Here is a 21,732-nt window from a genome sequence, read left to right as displayed (position 1 = left end):
TTTCTCAAGTTTCAAAAAAGTGTGACTTCCCCAAATGGTTTGAATTCAGGTGGTTTTTACCTGTAAAATTCCTAAATATATTTGCAATGTTTTAAAAGCAGTTAAGCAAAGGCATCGTTGAGTATCTGGAAAGGGATAAAATTTGCTTGATTCACAAAGATTCATGAGGTATCTTTTTAAGAAGAATATTAACTTTAAAATCATAAAGACTTTTTAAAAAAGCAAGTATAAAGGATAGTTTGTTTACTTAGAGTTCTATGGATTTAAAATGAATAAACTACAATAAATCATAGAATTAAGAGAAATTCACTGCCGGGCGGTGGCGCACGCCTTTAATCCCAGCACTTGGGAGGCAGAGACAGGCGGATCTCTGTGAGTTCGAGGCCAGCCTGGGCTACCAAGTGAGTTCCAGGAAAGGCGCAAAGCTACACAGAGAAACCCTGTCTCGAAAAACCAAAAAAAAAAAAAAAAAAAAAAAGAGAGAAATTCACTCATGTATGTACTTGTTTTATGTATGGGTATATACCATGCTCTGTATTGTATTTTATATATACTACATATATTTTGTTGTCTTACACACTATAGAAATAAGATAAGTAAATGGATGATAGTGGTAATAGTGCTTGGCAGAAACATTTTTTTTCCCTCTGATGTCATCTGGATTTTGTTAAAAGCTTTTTTTTTTTTCCTTTTCTTTTTTCAAAACAGGGTTTCTCTGTGTATCTGGAACTCAGTCTGTAGACCAGGCTGGCTTTAAACTCACAGAGATCTGCCTGCCTCTGCCTCCAAGTGCTGGGATTAAAGGTGTGTGCCACCACTGCCTGGCAAATCTTTTTACTGGACTATGTCAGATTTAGTTGTGTATTTTATCTCTTTGGGGATGACTGAATAATGGAATTTGTGGGATGACAGTGATTGAAGATAATACACAGTTGGAGTAAATTAGGCAAAACATTTTAATATACAGAATGAGAGTAGACTTAAATACTCAATAGGCAATGTATAGTTGGATTTTTATTGCCAGGAACCATAGCAGTAAACAATGCTGTTTATTAATTTTTAACAATACTGTTTAAAAAAGTAGCTTTTGTTTGTTTCAGGTACGAGTTGGCCTATAGAAATGAAGGAGCCTTGGTGAATCAAGTTATGCCCATGTTGTAATACTATGTTCATTGGAATTGGGAAATGATAGAAAGCAAAAGGATAGTGGTTATGAAACAAATGTTCAATGTATAGGGATGAAGATATTTTAATTGGTGTGACTAATGTAAAGGGAGCTTTAATAGGGAAATTTTTGAACAAGGGAAAACCCTTAAATTTTGCTTTCTAAATGTCCAAATGGAAAAGCCTGCTAGGTTGTTAAATTAAAAAATGAAGCCCTTAGCTTGGAGACTTAATAAAGATCCAAGTTCCTCTTTTATTTTGTCTCCTCTTTCTGATTTTAATAAAGTAAGACATTTAGACAATTTGTAGACTAAAAGTGACTGCTGGAAAGCCACTTTAGTTAAGAATACAGATAATGAAATTGGCAAATGACAAAAGAGGAGTATGAAAGGCAAATAGGTTAGAAAAGAAGAGAAAAGGATGTGGAAGAAAATAAGAAAAAGATAAGAATCCAAGTATCACTTTGCTTTCATTTTTAATGCCTAGCTGCCAGTTAAGTTCAGGTCTGAGTAGGTGTTCCTTGATTAGTGGCTAGCATAAAACAAAATGATATAAGTTAGTTGTACATATTTTCAAATTCAGTCCTTTAATATAATAATTAACCCACAAAAACTTTGGCTGGGCATAGTGGAACATTCATTTCATTTAATATTGGTACTGAACTGGATGAGGCAGGAGGATCTCAAATTCTATATCAACCTGGTCTCACATTTATAGTTCAGTAATAAGTACATTCACATTATTGTTCAACCAGCTTCTCAAACTCATTTTGCAAACTCTGCTGATTAACCAGCTGCCAACATTTTAGTGCTCTTGTTAAGAATTTTTTTGTATTATTTATACCCTTTAAAATAATATAGAGGCTTGTCATTTTTTCCTAAAATAATAGGGTGAACATCCTTAATGGAAACTTTAAAATCTGAAATACTCCAAACTCTGAAATTCTTTTGAGTGCATTACAGGAGAATACAAATGGAAAAATTCTACATCTTACCATAGACAAAATGCAAGTACATTAAAAATATAAAATTGTTTTCAGGCTATGTGTACAAGTTGTAATGAATTTACTGTTATGGGCTGGGACCCATAGATGTTTCTTTATGTGTACGTGCAAATATTTCCAAATTAAAAACATTTTAAATTGGGAACATTCTTCTCCTCAAGCATTTCTTTTGTTTGTTTCTTTCATTGAGACAGGGTCTTTTTAACTATGTAGTCTAAGCTGGCCTTGAAATTGTGGCAGTTCCCCATAGCTTCTTGAGGGCTGACATTAAAGGATCAAGCCAGCTGTGGCTTCAAGCATTTCTGATAACCTGTAATAAGTATTAAAACTGTGTTACTGAATTTTTTTTTATTGAGAAAAGTGTAAACCTATAAAACAATGAATTTTTTTTTTTTACATCATGTATCTTGATCCCATTCATTTCCCTGTCCCTTCACATCTTCCCTCCACCCCTGCACCCCTTCCCAAAGTGAAACAAAATTTAAGCGAAAATAGGAAGACAAAATAAATTAAAAAATCTCCTCATGGAAGCTGCAGTGTGACACAATGAGTTACAAAGTAAATCCCTTTGTCCACATATCTTTACTTGCAAGGGTTTATTGCAAAGGGTCATTGGTCTGGTTTGAGGCCTCTGGTTTCTACTATACTAACGAAGCTGTGCTCTCACTAGGACTCTTCTTGGATATCCTGTTGTTGCCCTTTGTTTTGGAGATACTGGAGCTTTGGGTCTGCTGTCAGGTCCCTTCATGTGCTCCAGCAGATCATAGATGGGGTGGATGCTGGGGCAGTCTAAGTCATAACCCTGGTTCTGGGCCTGGGCAGCTGCTGTAGTGTTGTTCCACCAGCCAGTTCTCTACTGTCCTCATCACTAGGGGTGAGCTCTTCAGGTTGCCCCAGCTAATTCACCTCTTGCAGAAATGAGTAAGGAGTGGGGCCAGTTATGCTTTCAGGCCCTCGGGGTCGACTCTCCCATACCTGCACCTTTAGGACCAGCCCTATTGTGTTGCTCAGGAGAGATACAGGGGCTGCTCTTTTTAGTGCTGCAGCTGGTGAAGGGCAGGAACAGCCCTCCTGCTCTTATAACCCTAGGGCCAGCTCCTCCACCTGTTTCAGACGTTGATGGGTGGGAGGTGGGGGGGCAATCTCTCCTCTGCCCATGCTACAACATGTATGATGAGTAATGGGGGCAGTTCTCCTTTGCTTATAAACATTGGGGCTGGGCTCATCCTCACTCTGTCCACCAGGGAGCTCTACTGTGCTGGCTAGGCAAGGAGCAGGGCTTGCTTCCTGAGTGCTGCAGCTGGTAAGAGGAGGGTCAGCTCTCTCCTCTGTTGCAGGTGGTAAGGGGCGAGGGGTAAGGGGGGGCATCTCTCGCCCTCCCACACCGCCACATGATGGACGAGTAGTGGGACAGCTCTCCCATCTACATGGCCACATGATGAGTAGTGGGGATGGCTCTCCCAATCTTATAATTTTCGGGGCTGGCTCACCCACACCTCCGCCAACAAGGTTGAGCCTATTGTGTTACCCAGATGAGGTGCAGGGCTTACTCTCCCAAGTGATGCAGCTGGTCTTGGGCAGGGACAGCTTTCCAGCTTCTGTGACCTCAGGACCAGTTCTCATACCTGCCTCAGGCATTGAGAGGCAGGTAGGTGGGGTGGGGGGTGGGGGTGGGAGGTGAAGGAGGGCAACTCTCCCCCACCCATGCTGCCACGGGATGGATGGGTGATGGGGACAGCTGTCCCTTGCTCACTACTTCAGGGCTGGCTCACCCACATTGTGCCAGCAGGGTTGGGTCCATTGTGTTGTTGCCCAGGCAAGGTGCAGGGACAGCTCTCCCATCTGCCTCAGATGTTGATGGGTAGGGTTTTTTTTTTTTTTTTTTTTTTTTGGGAGGGGGCAACCCTTCCCTGCCCATGCCTCCACAAGACTGATGAGAAATGGGGACAGCTCTGCCTTGCTCACAACTTGGGGGCTGGCTCACACACACCTGCACTAACAGGGTTGGCTCTGGTGAGGTGAAGGGCTGGCTCTCCTGAGTGTTGCAGCTGGTGGGGGTCAGGAACAGCTCTCTTGCTCCTATTACCACAGGACCAGCTCTTCCACCTGCCCTAGGCATTTACAGGGGTGGGGTGGGGGAAGGACAACTCTCCTCAGCCCATGCCACCATGTGGCAGATGAGGAGTGGGGCTAGGTCTCCCATGCTCACATCCTCAGGGTTGGCTCACCTGTGCTCTCAACAACAGGGTCTCTCTGCTGTGCTGCCCAGACAGAGTGCAGGGCTCGCTTTCCTGTATGTTGCCACTGGTCAAGGGTCAGCTTCCTCACCATCTCAGCCTGCTCCCTTCCTCTTGTCTCTTCAGATATGCGTCTTTCCAAAGAACCTAAACCATTCTCTCTCTCTCTCTCTCTCCCCCCCATACCACACCATACTGTACCTCTTCTCACTCTAATAGTGCCCACCTGGCTGGTGCTGCAAGATACTAAGTGGGCCTGTGTTTTCTCCTCGGAGCTGGGGTGGGGGCAGGTTTGGGGGGGACAGCCCGAGGCCTGGGTGTGGGTCTCCTTGTCCCACTCAGGTCTCATGACACTGGGCTGGGCCGTGATTCCTCATCACAAAGAGATCACTAGAATGCCCAGCCACCTGTAGCCTAATATGGCACCTGGTAGGCTCCTGATTGGTGTATTTTGCTGAGTTCCGCCTATCCTGGCCGCATGAAATGGGGTGGGGCAAAACGATGAATCTTATGTAAATTTTCACATTACAGTTTTCTTTCACGTAATTCTTGGGCTTTTATATAGATTCTTAGAAACCTAAGAAATGTTTAAAAATGCAGTGTATTTTACCCAAGATAAGAGTTTCTCAGTCAAGGTAGTTTAGTACTTTTTCCCTACTTCCCACCCAACTTTGAGATTACATCCACTCTCTACCCTTGCTTTCCCCCGTTGAGTCCAGTTTGTGTTGCCAGCTAGTTTGGGGATTGGGGCCTGCTCTGCCTACTATGGGTCACATTATAACAAAACACCTGACTTTCCTTCTTTCAGTAGCCATCAGATGCTAGTAGCACCTTAGCTAGTGGTGGGATTACATATCTAACTTCTGACTTCTATTCTGGGGTTTTGTTTGGCTGGAGTTTTCGCAGGTCTTGTACTTGGAGTCACAATCACTGTGAGTGTATGTGAGTATCTGCTCCTTTATATCTGGCAAACACTGTTTCCATGAAGTTATCCACCACTGCTGGCACTTAAAAATCTTACCATCCTCTGTTCTGCAAAGATCCCTGAAATTTGTGATGAGATGTGAATGTCTGATTTGGGGTTGAGCATCTATAGGCTTTTATTCTCTTCACATTGGCCAGTTGGGGGCTTCTGTGTTAATTGTCAAGGAGTTTCTCTGTTGAGGGTTTAGAGATGTGCTGATCTCTGGGTATATCAATCAGTAATTAGGAGTTGTTTTAGTACTATGTCCATTTAGCAAAGTAATAGTATTGGAGCTCCCCTAGGGCCCATGAACTATCTAGCCATAGGTTTTTGGCCCCTTTATAGTGCAATGTGTGGGTTCCATATTATGGAGTAGGCCTTTGATGAAAACAGAAAGTGGTTGATAACTCCCATAACATTTGTGCTACGATTGTGCTAGTGGACCTATCTTGTCAAGCCAGTCATTGTACTATGCAGGATTCATAGCTGAGTCAGATTGAGGCTTGCTTTTCTCCTCTGGCAGCATGCATAGACCTTTCCAGCTGCATGTATGCTAGCCAGCAGGGATGAAGTTTGCAGGTGAGTACCAGTTTGATGTCTCCATGTTCTGTGATTCAAGTTTGAGGTGTCTTCAGCAATAGGCGCTTACTATGAGGTTCTGGAGGGTAGTCAGGAATTTTGGCAATAGTCTGTAATGCCTGGGGTGGAGGGCTCTATCTGACCCCATTGGCCAACAACTCAAAAACCTGTTCCTGATATTGGGGTTTATATGTGGTAGCATAGGGTGTCTAGTTGGGGCATTCTCTCCTTGTTGTGGGGTAACTCCATGTTATATGTATGATTTATTTTTATTTTATGCCTATGGGTGTTTTGCTTGCATTTATGTCTGTACCACATGTATGCCTTGTGCTTGGAGGCTAGAAGAAGGTATTGGTTCTTCTGGAACTAGTGCTGCAGATGGCTGTTAGCCTTCATGTGGGTGATAGGAATTGAAACTGGTTCCTCTGGAACACATGTTTTTACCTACTGGTCCATCTCTAATATATGTGTATATTTTAATTTTCTTTAAGTTTAAAATTTTGTGTATGTGTGTGAATGTACATGCCACAATGTCTATGGGGGCCAGGTTCTTTCTTCCCAGGTTAGTTCTGAAGTTTATCAAGCTTGGCAACAAGTACCTTTAGAGGCTGAGCCATCTAGTCTGCCTGATCTTAGTAGTTTATAATTTACTCATTTTGCACTGACCATTGTCTAGGATGCCCCATTTAATTTTAGTTATGTTTACGTCTTCCTTTCTTATTGTGCTCAAACTTGCTTTTCAGTTGTCATTGTTGATATTTTAATTAACCTTCTCTCGTGACAGTTTAAAGTATCTGGAATTGAACCCAGAGCTTCAGGCATTCTATTCAAGCACCTTACCACTGCTTTCTTACCACAGAGCTAACAAACACCCCTCATCCAACTCCAGATAACTTTAATACAACAGTTTGCCACATCCTTCAATAACCAGACTTTTAGCCTGTATGTCATCTGTTAAAATGTTGCACTGAAGCATCTAGTGTAGTGGTTCATGCCTGTAATTCTGATACTAGAAAAATGGAGGCAGGAGTTCAAGGATAGTCTTAGTTTGAGGCCAGCCTGAACTGCATACACCCCCATTTCTCCAAGAAATAAAAAAAAAAATAGCACTCAGGTAACTTAGATAATGCTGTTATTACTAGACCTTGAGGAGCTGATAATTGCTGTTGATCTGTAAAATTTATTTTATTAATTTGGGCCATGAGTGCTTTTTTAGCTGGCATACTTCATCTGATTTATCATCTGACAATATGCCCTAATGTCTACTAATCCATCTTGGATGTTTGTGACTGACTTCTAGAAATTATGAGCAAGACCACATGCTTGTCTTGATGCAATTTAAGAGATTCTGTTCATTTAAAACCATTGGGGTACTTTAATCTACATTTAAGATTGTTACTTTTCATTATGTGTGTATGTGCATATGAGTGTAGATATCACCACAGGCCAGAAGAGGGCATTGAATTCCCCTGGAGCTGAAATGATAGGTGGTTGTGAGGTACCTAATGTGGGTGCTGGGTACTGAACTTGAGTCCTGCAAGGGACTCTTAATTTAAGAACCTTTTTTCCATCCCTTTAATTTACATTTATATTGTTACTTGTACTTACATTACCCAGCCACTTAATCTTTTAAATTGAATAAACTTGCTTAAATGTTACCTGTATGTAGTGCTTCTAAAATATTCCCAAATCTGAAGTATTAACTGTCTAACATGTTCGATACTGAGCATAAAAGATTCATACTTAATGTTTATGTATTTTCTGCTGTGATAGGAATGGAACCTAGGGCCTCATATATATTTAGACAAGTGCTCTACCAGCCACTAAGCTATAACTCTCAGCCCAGTATTTCCTATTAAAAATAGAGGGGTTGGCTCAGAAGTCAAGAGCATTTGTTCCTGTGGAGGGCCTAGGGTCAGTTCCCAGCACCCACACGACAGCTCACAACTAACTCCAGTTCAAGGGGGGGGGTGTCTGACACCCTCTTCTAGCTTCTGTGGACACCAGGCACACATTGCACAGGTGTACATGCAGGCAAAACAAACATGTGGTATGCAGACAATTAAATTAAATACACATTAAAAAAAGAAGGGTACATGTTTGTCTTCGTGTGAGTTTTAGAAATAGGTGGCGTTGGCTATAGCCTACTTGTAGAACACTTGACTGTCATGCAGTAGACCCTGGGTTGACCTCCAGCACTACAAAAAGCCAGACACCTCTAGAAGAAATGGAGGGTGTTGCTAATGTTACTCTTTTGTAACAACTGATTTTTCAAATAGTGAAAGTAAAGCCAGGTACCAAAGCAAATTACATTGACTGCTGTAGAAAATGGCACCATAATAAGGGAACATTTCAGTTCACTGAAAAGCAGAGGAAAGGAAGCAATCTTAATTCATTTTTCTATGCCTCCAGTATTTAATGATTATTTATTTTTCTTCCCAATGTGTTTTTTCTTTGTAGTAGATAAAATTATAAATTTATATATTTTTTATAATTATAAATTATTGTTAAATGCTGTTTGTTATTATAAAAATTTTTTGTGGAAAGTGTTGGTCATTATAAATATAAGATAGTCTATTAATTGAATAGGTCTTTTTATTTATAAGCTTAAAAATTGCCATTCAAATATTTAGTATATAGATTGAATACTTTCAGTTTAAAAAAGTTTGTATTTGCTCTATAAATAGATAAAAATACAGCTATTAGTTACATTTATGTATATTACTTTTATTCAGACTTTTGATCATATGAAAAATATAGGATGAATTACAAGGGAGAGCATAGTAATTTTAAATGAGTTATGCAAGGAAATAATATACTTGTGAAAAATTTAGAAAATATAGCGAAGTGGAACAATTTAGAGCTTTTATATGGGCCAGCTAGAGATATGAACATATAATTTCTAGAGTTTTATTATTAACATTTGTTTTACATTCTAGTCCTGAAGTCATGTACAAGCATACTCTGTATAGGAAAGATTTTACTTGTGTACCTGCAGAGTTCAAAATGCAGTGAAGGTGTGTGTGTGTGTGTGTGTGTGTGTGTGTGTGTGTGTGTGTGTGTGGTGGGGGATTTAAATAAAGTTACAGCACCAGGGGTGACGATTTTCTGTTCCCTCAAAGCCATAGTCTATCAATCAAAAACACCAGTGCTAGGCATGGGAAATCCCCCTTTGTGTTGTTTGTTGGTCAGGGTAGTCCAAGAAACTCCCAAACGATGTAGGTTATTGCCTTAGCTATTAATTGCCTTCCAGAACTTGAAGGTAAGACCCCATTGCTGAAGACATCACATACTTTAGACAAAGGACTTGGAGGAATTGAACTGCAATGGAATTGGAAGCCTTCTCCCTGAGTACTAGCTCTTATAGTACTGGAAGGTGCTATGCAATCTATCAAAGGAGAAAAGTAATCAGTACTACACAGCTGTAAAGCCTTCAGACCATAATAGTGGCCAGAATGGTAAGATATTTGGAAAGCCCACTCATTAGGAAGAAAATCATGCCCTGTACTGTAAATATTGCCCACCTACCTTTCTGTGGCTGGTGAGGCTAAAGACCCTAGAGGAGAACCTACTATACTGTCACTTCCCTAAGCTAGTATCATTTCTAAGTACTTATTATGTTGACAGTTGAGTTTAGTGCTTACCCTTCATCAAAGAAACTTCTTTTTGCAGCAGAGATCATGATGGAAACCCACAACTGGTCAAAGCAGAGAATAGGTATTCAACTCCAGTTAATATATCTACATCACAATTCTTACACCCAGGGAATAGAGGAAGCAGAAAACTTGTAAGGGCTAGAAGACCAGGGAGGGCATCTGCTACAAGATAGTGTCTTCTGTATATGACAGAGAAGCTGTACCCATGGAATAGTAGCCTAAAAAACCTGAAAAATGACAGCAGTTGACATGCCATGACATGAATAGGGAAAATCTCACAAGATCCTAACCCTAGATGAAGAGCTACAGGCAATTAATTAGTAACTGCTGAGAAAAGGAGAATTGGTCTACTCCAAGGACAAGCCCTTGATAGGTGATCCAATCCCAAGTGGTTAGCCCTAAACACACATGCGTATGAGCAATACTAAATGAACTCAACAGGTTGTTTTAATAAATTTGCCTCTGTGTGTGTGTGTGTGTGTGTGTGTGTGTGTGTGTGTGTGTGTGTGTGTGTTGTGTATCAATAATAATAAGCAGTGAATTTAAGGAGTAGTAGGGGAGGGGAGGGAGAGGGAAATGATGTAAATACAGTATAGTACTGTATTTGAAACTCTCAAATAAAATATAAAAAATATGATGAAGAATATAAACACATACCCCTTCTTTTAAAATGGGGACATCACTATGTTTCCTAGACTGATCCTGAATCCCTAGACTTGAGATCCTCCTCATCTTTTCAAGTAGCTGAGATAAACACATTATCACTATACCTAGCTTAAAAATTATCCTTTTAACAGGAATTATTTTTGGTGAGGAGACATTTAAATGATCTTTATTCTAAATTCAAACAACTAATTATATATCTTCATATTCTCACTAACCTTTGTATTTTTTAAAAATAATTTGTGTCCGCCGTCATCATTATCCAGCATATTGAAGGGGTGAAGAAGAAATGGGTGTGCATATGTGTGTACATGGGTGATCAGAGGACAACTTCCAGTTGATTCTCTCCTTCTACAGGGTTGTGGGAGGGCTGGATGTTTCTGAATATCAAAGGCAGGTTGTAAAGTAAAGTAAGCACTTTGCCCCTGTTAACCATTTTGCCAACCCTTTGATTTTAAAATATTGTTATAAACAATACTGTTTTTTCTATATTATTATACGAGTATTAAAAATTACCGTTATGTAGTTTTCTTTTAAATATTGCTTAAAAATTATGTTTCCATTTGTTTGTATCTAGTATCAGAATTACCACAATCAAATAAATACATGAATTTTCTGTATGAAATGGTAACAAACTGGATGTCTTTTCCCCACATTTGTCTCATTTGATTTTCTTTGTCACCATCATGTTTCACCAGCATTGGTTTACTAGGTTCACAGTGAATATGTAGGGGAAATTATTGAGAAAATTCCAATCTAGTTTAAGTATATGGGCAGTTAAATTGAAAATTCACTTATTTTGGATTTTGTCTGGTGTTAATCTTTTGTGGATGATCAGAGTTGTATATAATATTTTTAAGATGTGATCCTCTGTTTTATGAGAAGTAGAATGTAGGCAATATATGATCATAGTAGTTGTGTGGCATTAAAGGCAATAAGTGGATTTTTTTTTTTGCTTAAATCATTAAAGGTGGTTTCTTTGTGTTTATATTCTTAATACTTTTCATCACAGAAACAGATTTGCTTATAAAGTTAATAGTAATAACAAGAAATTGTCAGGGAGGAAAAGTGTCTATATATCTTACCAAGTGTTTCAGAAAGCAGAGGCCCAAGAAATGGTTCAGTGAGTAAAGGTGGCTGCTACAAAGCCTGATGGCCTGAGTTCAATCACTGGGACCCACATGGTGGGAGGAGAGAACCTGATTCTGCAAGTTGCCTGTGACCTCTGCATACACATCATAGCATGGGTGAACAAACACATGGGGGAGGGGATAAAAATGTAATTAAAAAAACTAAAAATACAAAATGATTTCAATGACAGCTTTATTTACGGATACTGTTACTAGCTTTAACATTTTATTTATTGTAAAATTATGACTTCCCATACTGTACTCAATAACTGATTTTTCTTAACATGTAATAATTGTATTTTTATAATCAAACCATCTGTCCGATAAGAGTTGTATAAAGAGGTTCTTGAAATTTTGTGCTTTTAAATTATACTAATTCCTGAGACTTCACTATAGAATCCAGACTTTTAATTATAGAGAAGTGGATTGGTTAGTAGTTCTCAGTGTTTGTGATTTGTTACATACACATTTATTGGCAAAGAGTATAATAGGTACTGAGGACAACTCTTTTGTAGTTCTTAAGCTTTAAGTACAGTAAGATCAGCCTGGATTTACATTGTTTGTGATAGGTTCTCCAAACTTGTTGACAATAAATTTTGTTGGGATAGTAAATTTTAGTATATACATTTTGAAACTGTTCGTTTCGCTACACCTCAAGGCTTTGTATCATAAGGAAAAAGGAAGGCCTTCTAAGTAGACATTCTAGAAATTTTCATGAGAATAGTGAAATGGTGTTTTTAATGATTATAGAAACTCTTTTGAGTTTCTTCCTTTGTACACGCCAAACCTAAGAGGATACCCAGAGATTTGAGAAATCACATTTTTTTATTTTGGCTTTGATAACTCTAGGGTGCCTTACAACAGCAACATTATGGAGTATTTATATAAGGAAATTTTGACATTATCAAAAAGACCATAGGTGTAAGAGCTTTGTTGTTGCCTGAGAAGGGAAGAAACAAGTGTATCCAGTTCTGTGCCAAGTACTGTGTGAACTCTTGGAGAAAGTCCTTTCTCTCCATAGCTCTTTTCTTTCCCCTCCCTCCCTTCCTCTTGTCTGTCTTTGTGTCCGTGCTTGTGTGTGAGGGTACTTCTGTGCAAGCTTGGAGGTCAGAGGACAGTCTGACTTTTTTTACATGGGTTCTGGAGTTCTGAACTTAGGCTGTCAGGCTTATGCTGCAAGTACTTACTGAGCCATCTCTGGGGGCCAATTTTGACATCTTAATTATTTTGTCAGGTCTCTTAAAACTGAGGGTAAGAGAGGATAAGTTCCCCAGGATCTGTAGCATATGACAACTGAAATATGTCATCAAACTCTGTTCTGTCATTTGTATTCTTCAGAGTTCAAGGGAGTTAACAGCCTTAAAGATTTTGTTTTCTGAGAAAGGAAATGTGAGAGTAAGGATATATAAATATTTTGGGCATGTGAGTTAGAGTTAGAATTAGTGTGTTTGGCTGGTGTTTGTAAATAACAAGGAACAGATAATTGGAAGGTAGTTTAAATCTGGTATAGATTTTGGCAAAAAGTGAACTGCTAAGTATAAATGGTAGCTATTTTTACTACAGAGATGGTATAAATTCTTACCAGTTCAGATAAGTTCACCATGCTTGTAGGAAAGATGGATAATGTTTGATTTGAGAATAGGTTTATTTGTATCAACAGAGATACAGTAATAGTTTAGATTTGTAATTTATGAGCAGAATTGTCAAAGTGCTCCTTTATTTGATTTGTCAAATATTTTTGCAGTTTTGTAGATGGGAGAGACATTTATACCCTTATCAGTAGAACTTCTGATAAATACTTAAGGAAACTATTCCTTTTAAAGAATGATGCCCTGATTGTATTGATATATAAGAAAAATACATTGATTTCCTAGGTGATGATTTAGTGGAGGATATATACTTTATCTTAGGGAGGAAATGTATTTTTAGGATTTTTATCTATCTCTTAAACATTTGTGTTCTTTTATTTTTAGGCTGTTCGCTGCTACGAATCTCTGATCTTAAAAGCTGAAGGAAAAGTGGAGTCTGATTTCTTTTGTCAATTAGGTCACTTCAACCTCTTATTGGAAGATTATCCAAAAGGTAATTTGTTTTCTTATGGATTTCTTTGATTCATATATGCGCGTAAAGTAATTATAATTATGAAAGGCACTGCCATTTTTATTTGTAAGAAGCTATAAGCTCATGAGCTATAGTTAACAGTAAGAAAAACAGAGTAGGTGAAAGTGGGAAAATGTCATATGGCTTCATCAATAAAATAAGCTCAGTTAAAAAAAAAACAAAAAACTGCTGGGCGGTGGTGGCGCGCGCCTTCAACCAGCCTGGGCTACCAAATGAGTTCCAGGAAAAGGCGCAAAGCTACACAGAGAAACCCTGTCTCAAAAAACAAAACAAAACAAAACAAAACCCTCAATGTACAAAACTTACATTGCATTATGGTTTTGTTTTGCTCCATGAAAATCCCTCCTTTAAATGCTATTATCTTAGTGCTTGATATTTAGCTTAGTGTTAGTGCATGCTTAGCAATTGCAAGGCCCCAGCGAGGGGTGAACTGAGAGGAAAAGCTCCTCTAGGACATATAGGAAAGGTAATACAAAGTTAGTGTTCTTCCTGGTCTTTTCTATAAATCTTGTCTATCTTAACTACAAAATGTTTGAATAAAATTTTAAGCTATAGTCATGTTACTATAAAGGCAAGTAATACAGAGAGAGGAACACATGAACTTGAACCTTAAATAAACTAGTTTGTTTACTTCAATGTTTTCATCAAGAAATAACTAAGTTATATATCTGAATGTAGTAAGTAAGTAGTCAGTCTTCTGAGATGTGCTTTTTTTCAGAGAACTCAGCTGCCAAATTAGACCATTATTCATGCAGGAAGTTAAAAAGCTGCCTGCCTTTCTTTAGTACAAAAGGAAAATTGCACAGCAAAGGAAAACTGTTCTTACAAGTGATAACATGTAAACTTTGGGTAACACTAAACATCTTTATGCAGCGGGTATATTTGTTTTCAGCAAAAGTGAGCAGAGTACTTACTGGAAAGTTTTAGGACTAGAGTAAAGGATTGTTGGTATTTCACATTACTATTGTATCATGTCAGTTTTGTGTCAGGTCATGCTCACATTTTCCTAATGGAAGTATAATTTTAGTCTGAAACATTCATAGTCTGTGAAATTCAAAATTAGACTTATTTCGCAGTTTAGCTCCATTATTTATAGTTGCAGATATATAAGCATCCCCAAGTTTTTGTCTTCTAGTATGTAAAAGGCAGAAAGAAATAGTAGACGATAGATCAGGGATTTTAGGATTGTTAAGTGATACTGACTAGTACTGAGCTTTAGTTCAACATAATAAATAACACTTCAAGCTGTTTTTGCATTTAATTTATTTGTGTGTGAGCCGTGCATGTGCTGTGGATGTTAGAGAACAGCATTTGGAGTCAGTTCTCTTCTTCCACCTTGAGGGTATCAAGGGGCTCAGGTTGTCAGGCTTGGCAGATAAGTACTTTTACTAACTGAGTTATCTTGCTGGCCTGACATTTAATGTTTTAACATCAGTTGAAACTGATAGCTTATTTAAAGAGAACTTTTATATTGGAAGTATATAGAATTCTATGAAATATTTTTTTAATACTACACCTTTATGTACTGAGAGAGCACATTAGTTTGACAACACATGAAGAGGGGCCTAGACTTGAATTGCCCACATATAGTGCTCTATGTCATTTAGTGACCTTAGTTATCACTAAACCCATGTATCTTTTAACTTTTATTTCTTATTTTAAATATCCTATTTAATTAATTAGTTAATTTATTTGTGTGTTTGCACATCTATTATGTACAAGCTATGACATGGGTGTGCAGGTAAAAGGGTAACTTATAAACTTATAAAAACTTAAAAACTTAAAAAAACTTAAAAAACTTAAAAAAACTTATAGTTAGTTTTTTCCTCCTACCATTTGGGCTCTGGAGTTGAACTTGGGCCATTAAGTCTGGCAGCAAGTACGTTTCTTTACCTGCTGAGCAATTTTGCCAGCCCTTAACCTTCATTGTTCAGTGAATTTAGCTATTTTTAAATTTATAAAACATTCACTTAGGAGCTGGAGGGGTAGATAACTCAGCATTTAAGAGCATGTATTGCTTTTCAGGGGATGAAAGTTTGAGTCCCAGCACCCACATTAGATGACTTACAACAACCTGTAACTCTAGCTCCAGTTCCAGGAAAGGTCTAACACCTTTGGCCTCTGTGAGCACTTGTGCTCATGTGCACACAACTAACTGCATGCGCACACACAAACATATACATGCATGCACATGTGGTTGTTCATGCTTATAGCCCCACCACTTGGAAGGCTGAGGCAGGAGGATTGCTGTGACTTTGAGGACAGTGTAGTGACTTCCAGAGTTGAGATCTTGTCTTTTTTTATTATTAAGAAATTTTCTATTCATTTTACATAACAACACAGATCCCCCTCTCTTCCCTCCTTCTGAGATCTTGTCTTACAATACAAATGAGTAAACAAACAAGCAAAAGGTTGGTCTGTGACTACAACAGAGAATTGATGGGCATTTAGAAATCATCTTTCTGTTTTGGAAAGTGGAATATGGGCATGTAGTACCTCCACTGCTGACAAACTAGCTGGTGGGAGTAATCAGTAAGGTGGGAGAAGAGGAGGATATCTAAGGATTTACGTCACTGAAAAAAAATGTACTATAAATACCCACCTACCATTGTATAGGTTAGATTAGTTGGCTATTGCTAGTAGACAGTAGCTTAATTTTTGATAAGAGGAGGAGGAGAATGGGTATATCAGTATATTTTAAACTAGTAGCTTCTATAGTTCCTAATTATTATGCATTTTTTTGAGTTCTCCTTAGAGAACCTCTCCTTAGAGGTTGAGAGTTTAAAGAGAGAAATATATATATATATTTAATGAGAGAAATATATATATTTAAAGAGAAATATATAAATATTTAAATACATTTATATTGTGTGTATATATATATACACACACACACACACACACACACACATACATACATATATATATTTTAATACAAGTTAGGACTGGAGACCTGGCTCAGTGGTTAAGAGAACTGGCCTTAAGTTCTGTTCACAACACATACATGGCAGCTAACAACAGTCTGTTTTAAGGCATCTAACACCTCGTTCTTCCTTTTTGGAGCTCCTGCATGTATGTGATACATATACATACACTCAGGCACACACATATAAATATATAGCATATAAAACAAATATTAAAAAACACAAACTAGTTAATTTTTTCTGTCCATTCTTATCATCGTTTTTCTGCATTTCTAAAACTAAGTCAGTGTTAGGTAGAATACTTCCCTCTGCAGTGTATTCACCCACACTCAAACCACTACCACCAATTATAAAGGCATTTCTTTCCTCAGGTTTATTACTTACTTTGTGACTGGCACAAGAGAAGAAAAGTGCTGACCTCAGCCAAATAGACATTTAATTTTAGGGAACATATTATAAAACATACTTTTTTAAAATAAATTAATATGAACAATACAGTGATCATGTAAATCTGTGAGTACGGTGCTCCAAGTACACCTGTGTAGGGGACTTCCTTGTTAATCAGAGAATGATTCTCATTTATATACCTGGATTTGTTACTACTTTTTAAAAATTCCCTGAACTCAGGATATTCCTGAGTTTAGTTCCTTTAAGAAACAACAAACAAAGCTGGGTGGTGGTGGTACACTCGTTTAATCTCAGCACTTGGGAGTCAGAAGCCCTCGGATCTCCAGGAGTTCGAGGCTAGCCTGGTCTACAGAGCTAGTTCCAGGACAGCCAGGGCTACATTAAGAAACCCCTTCTTAACCACCGCCTCCCCCCCCCCCAAAAAAAAGAAAGACACAACAAAAAACCTTACTTCTTTTGTCATAGTAAACTGTAGAACCTATTGTATGAACATTGTGGGCTGTGATTTTGGTGTATTTATCATTCTGATGTCACCTTCCTGTCTTAAATGAACTCCTAAAAAATTTTTTTTGGTTAATAAATGGCGCTCTCTCTCTCTCTCTCTCTCTCTCTCTCTCTCTCTCTCTCTCTCTCACACACACACACACACACACACACACTCACACACACACACTTATAATTTCAGATAAATTTCATATAGAAGGAAAAATAGCTTTGTAAAAATATTTTCTTAATCTTTTTAATTGGCAATATTTACAGAGAGTTTAAAAAGTAATTCTGTCTTTTGATTTTGTCATTTTGCTTCTAGGAATTTATTCTATAAAGAGCAATGGATAGGAGATTCCAGCAAAGTTGAGGCCAAATACACTTGGCCTATTGCTGTATGGTAGATTCCCATGGAAGGGAGTGTAGCCTTTATTTAGTAAGGAATTTACTTTAGGATCAACACATATGGAAGCTGGAGGTAGAACTAGTACTGCATTGAGGGGGAAATGAAGCTATAACAGTCTTGACCAATTATTAAAAAGATTGAAATTATGAGTTAAGAGACTTTGGAAGAAATTTCAGAAAAGTACAATTTAGTTGGAGTATAATATTTTTCTTTTTCCTCCTTCCCCTTAAGTAATTGACCTCTTTTACCCTCCTTACCCCCTCCACCCTCTTACCCCTTGTCTGTCATATTGTGACAAAGTAGATTTGGAATGTTTAGTTCTTAGATAGTTAGAAATTGCTACAACGGGTTGTATGTCAAGATTTGGTATTTTGTAGAAATTTGCCTGAACTTGCTTTCTTAAGTTAAATGACAGTACTTGATTGTGAGATATTTATAGTGTAAGACCAAAAAAAGGCCTATTTTCTAATAATTGATAGTAAGTTTGTGTAGCAAAAAATCAGTTTTTGATGCATTTACTATAGTCATTCGGAAACAGATTTGAAACAAGGATATTGAAATGAAGGATTTGTGTCATTCTCCATTCTTAAAAATACCTACGGTGAACTAAGAACTTTTGTTTTTAAATAGCTAGAGATTAGAAATAATGACCGCTTGAAGAGATTTTACTAGAAAGACCCAGGTGATAGGTACTTGTATAGCCTTTATAGGATCTTACTGACTTCTTCTGTGGATTAAGAAACACAAAGCTTATTAGAATCTTAAAATAAGATGCCAGACCTAATGGAGGTAAAGTATAATTACTGAGAAAGTATATAATTGAATAGAAACACAGATGGAAGAAATGCCTCATTTATAACTCTACTTGCAATTTAGAGTATTAACTCTGACTTTGAATTTAATTTTCATATTTATTAATTCACCACATTGTTGTATAGATGCCAATTTTCTACCAACTAGTAATAAAAATGTGCTTCTCATAATGCAATTTCATTTAATATGGATGGTATTAAGATTTCTCTAAGGGTTCCTAATTCTGAAAGTGAATTTTATGTAGTCAGGAGGTGGGTGTTATTAATTAGGCTATTGAAAACATACACTCCAGGTTACTCACAATGAAATGGAATCATAAAATAGCAGTCTTGGTGTTTTTTATCCTAACTTTACAGAATTGTCGTAGTCCCAGATGTCTGTTGAATATAATGATTTTTGGATACAAATGTCAAAGACTACCTTCTATAGTAAAGGCATTCACATAATTAGAAAGTTAATAGATGGGTTGTGTTCTGGCCACAGTTTCAAGTCAAGAAGGTTCTAACTTCTTTTCCATTTGGTTCTTCTGCTATCTTCTGTGTGCTGGGGTAATAGCTCTTCTTGTGGTAGTGTTTTATGTTATGTATTTTCCTTGATCATATCCAGTAGTAGGGAGAAAAACATTTCCCATTATTTTCATATATAAGTTAGTGGTGGTTGGGCACATTTCTTTTTTTTTTTTTTTCTTTTTATTAAGAAATTTTCTACTCACTCTACATACCACCCACACCCCCCCCCTCCTCCCACCCTCCAGCCCTCCTTCCCTAACCACCACACATCCCCACATCACCCAAATCAAGGTCTCCCATGGGGAGTCAGCAGAGCCAGGCACACTGAGCCTAGGCAAGTCCAAGCCCCTCCCCAGTGCACCATCATTGGCACATTTCAAGACTAATATTATCCTTAAGATTGTCAGGAGCAACACTGTTAAATCAGTGATGGCAGTTTGGGAATGTGCTGGAAACAGATAATCTGAATTGTCAGTCATACCATTTACTATAGAAATGCTTGTTGTTCTAATTAGTTTAGTAATTTAGTTTACGTTGATTTTAAGATTACCAACTAGCTACACACTAATATATGTAGAACTAGGGACTAGGGTAGCATAAAACCAGTTTCTGAAACACTGGAAAATTTAAATCATAGTTTAATTTTCAGTGATATGTTGGTTAGTATAATTTTTTATGAGAAAAGAAAGACTAGGATTATTCAAATGAAAAGGTTACTTGTTAAGATATGTGAAAATAGTCGGGCAGTGGTGGTGCATGCCTTTAACTCCAGCACTAGGGAGGCAGAGGCAGGTGGATGGATCTCTGTGAGTTGGAGGCCAGCCTGGTCTACAGAACAAGTTCCAGGACAGCTAGGGCTGTTACACAGAGAAACCCTGTCTTGAGGGAAAAAAAGTTGTGATGTCTTTTGAGTCACTGCCCCTCATTGTTCTAAGAATTAAACTGAAGCTTTGTGCATGCTAGATAAGTATGTACCACTGAGCTGCATCCCCTCACCTCAGTACTATGTTTAAAAACATAAATTAAAAGAAAGGTTTTTTTTCCTATGTGGTATTGAGAGCTGCTGGTAGCAAGAGGCTGTGGGAGTATACAGCAGGTGACAACTAGTGTTCAGCAGGTCGACCCACCAGACTCTCTGATGGGGAGCCCCACCTGGTAAGACCGTGGAGTTACTGACTGTTAATGACCAGGTGCTCCTGTCTGTAATTTCTCTCATATGCCATTTCATTTCTTCCTTAAGAACAGATATAGGTGTTTTCCCAGTGCTTGTGTGTTTATCTCATGTATATATTCCATCTATTGAGCACACATATCTGTGGATGGTCAGAAAGATGACTTCTCATTTAGCTGTATAAAATTGATATATAGAAAATATACTAAGATATACTATATAACTAGATCTATTGTCCCATGAGGACAGTAGCCCCTTAAAAGCCTGTTTTGTTCCTTTTGCTCAGACTAACTGCACACATTTAGCTGATTTTTACCTCGGAGCAAGTAGACTTCAAACTAGACTTTAAACTAGACTGAAGGCCTCATGCACAAGGTCAGAGTTGTAGGTGTCCAATCAAGGTTATCCACATAAAGCACCCTAAGAAAAGCATGCCAGTTCTTCCACTTGCCAAGTCTGCTGATAAAGAACTATGTCTCAGAGTTTGTCGCACTGGACACTGTGCCCTCTCCCTCTGGTCCTGAGACCTTGAAACCTTGTGTTGCCATGGTAAATGGTTTACCCTAGGAATGCGCTTTTGACCAATGAGAGGTAACTCTTGTAATTTTTTTCCTATTGCTTGAAGTCTCCTAAAAAAGAAGTATTTTTAGGCTAGATAGATAAGAAGCTAGGAAGGATTTAGAATTAGGACAAGAAAATTAGATGAGGGGTTGGAGATTTAGCTTAGTGGTAGAGCGCTTGCCTAGCAAGCATAAGGCCCCGGGTTCGGTCCTCAGCTCCGGGGGAGGGGGTGGTGAGGGGAGGGTGGGGGCAACGACCAAAATGAATATAATTTGCTAATTTAAAAAGAAAATTAGATGAATAGGCAGAACAATAAAGAGACATGCTAAGAAGTGTGTGAGTTGATTCGTTTGCCCTCAGATTCTTAGGTTTCCCTCACTTGATGTAGCATCTTTTCTGGACCTTGAAGGTGTCTGAAGGGCTTGCACCCAAAGGACTCCGTTAATGTGGCATTCATGATTTGGAAGCACTACATAGAAAGTTTCAGAAAATGTAGACATAAGAGAATATCTAAAATGTATATGTGTAGTTAATTGACTATTAGAAATGACAGTTGCTATACAGATTAAGAAGTGGAACAATACTGGTATAGCCTGTATTTTCTTCAATTATTAGCCTCTACTTTTTTCTTCATGGGTGTACTCTATGTGTGAAATTTCAGTGTTTCCCTAGTGTTTTTTTTTTTTTCATTTTCTTAGGGCCACTAATAAAATTATCTCTAATAATATATTGTGTAGTTTGCAAAAACTGAGCCAAAAGCCAAGTCTCATGACACATATGAGGCTGAGACAAGAGGGTTGGTAGTTCAAGGCTTGCCCGAGTTTTAGAATGAGGCGCTGTACACAAATCATCTGAGAATAAATACAAATACACAAATACAGCTGTATACAGAAAGTACCTTATGTTCACAATAATAATAGTAGGTTCTTAGCAGAAG

At 38.0% G+C, this 21,732-nt stretch overlaps 1 protein-coding gene across 9 annotated transcripts in view; it reads left to right on the top strand.

The window, feature by feature from the left end:
• Kdm6a (lysine demethylase 6A) overlaps positions 1-21,732 on the top strand; it is a 153,068-nt gene that overhangs the window by 34,770 nt on the left and 96,566 nt on the right. For all 9 annotated transcript variants that reach the window (XM_052735771.1, XM_052735677.1, XM_052735085.1 and 6 more), the window contains exon 3: positions 13,370-13,478. In XM_052735771.1, the coding sequence (XP_052591731.1) occupies positions 13,370-13,478 (109 nt within the window). The remainder of the gene's footprint in view (positions 1-13,369; positions 13,479-21,732) is intronic.

Source organism: Peromyscus californicus, unplaced genomic scaffold, assembly GCF_007827085.1.
Source record: "Peromyscus californicus insignis strain IS unplaced genomic scaffold, ASM782708v3 Scaffold_10__1_contigs__length_136768540, whole genome shotgun sequence".
Lineage (NCBI taxonomy): Eukaryota > Metazoa > Chordata > Mammalia > Rodentia > Cricetidae > Peromyscus > Peromyscus californicus.
This window is presented reverse-complemented; position numbering and strand designations above follow the sequence as displayed.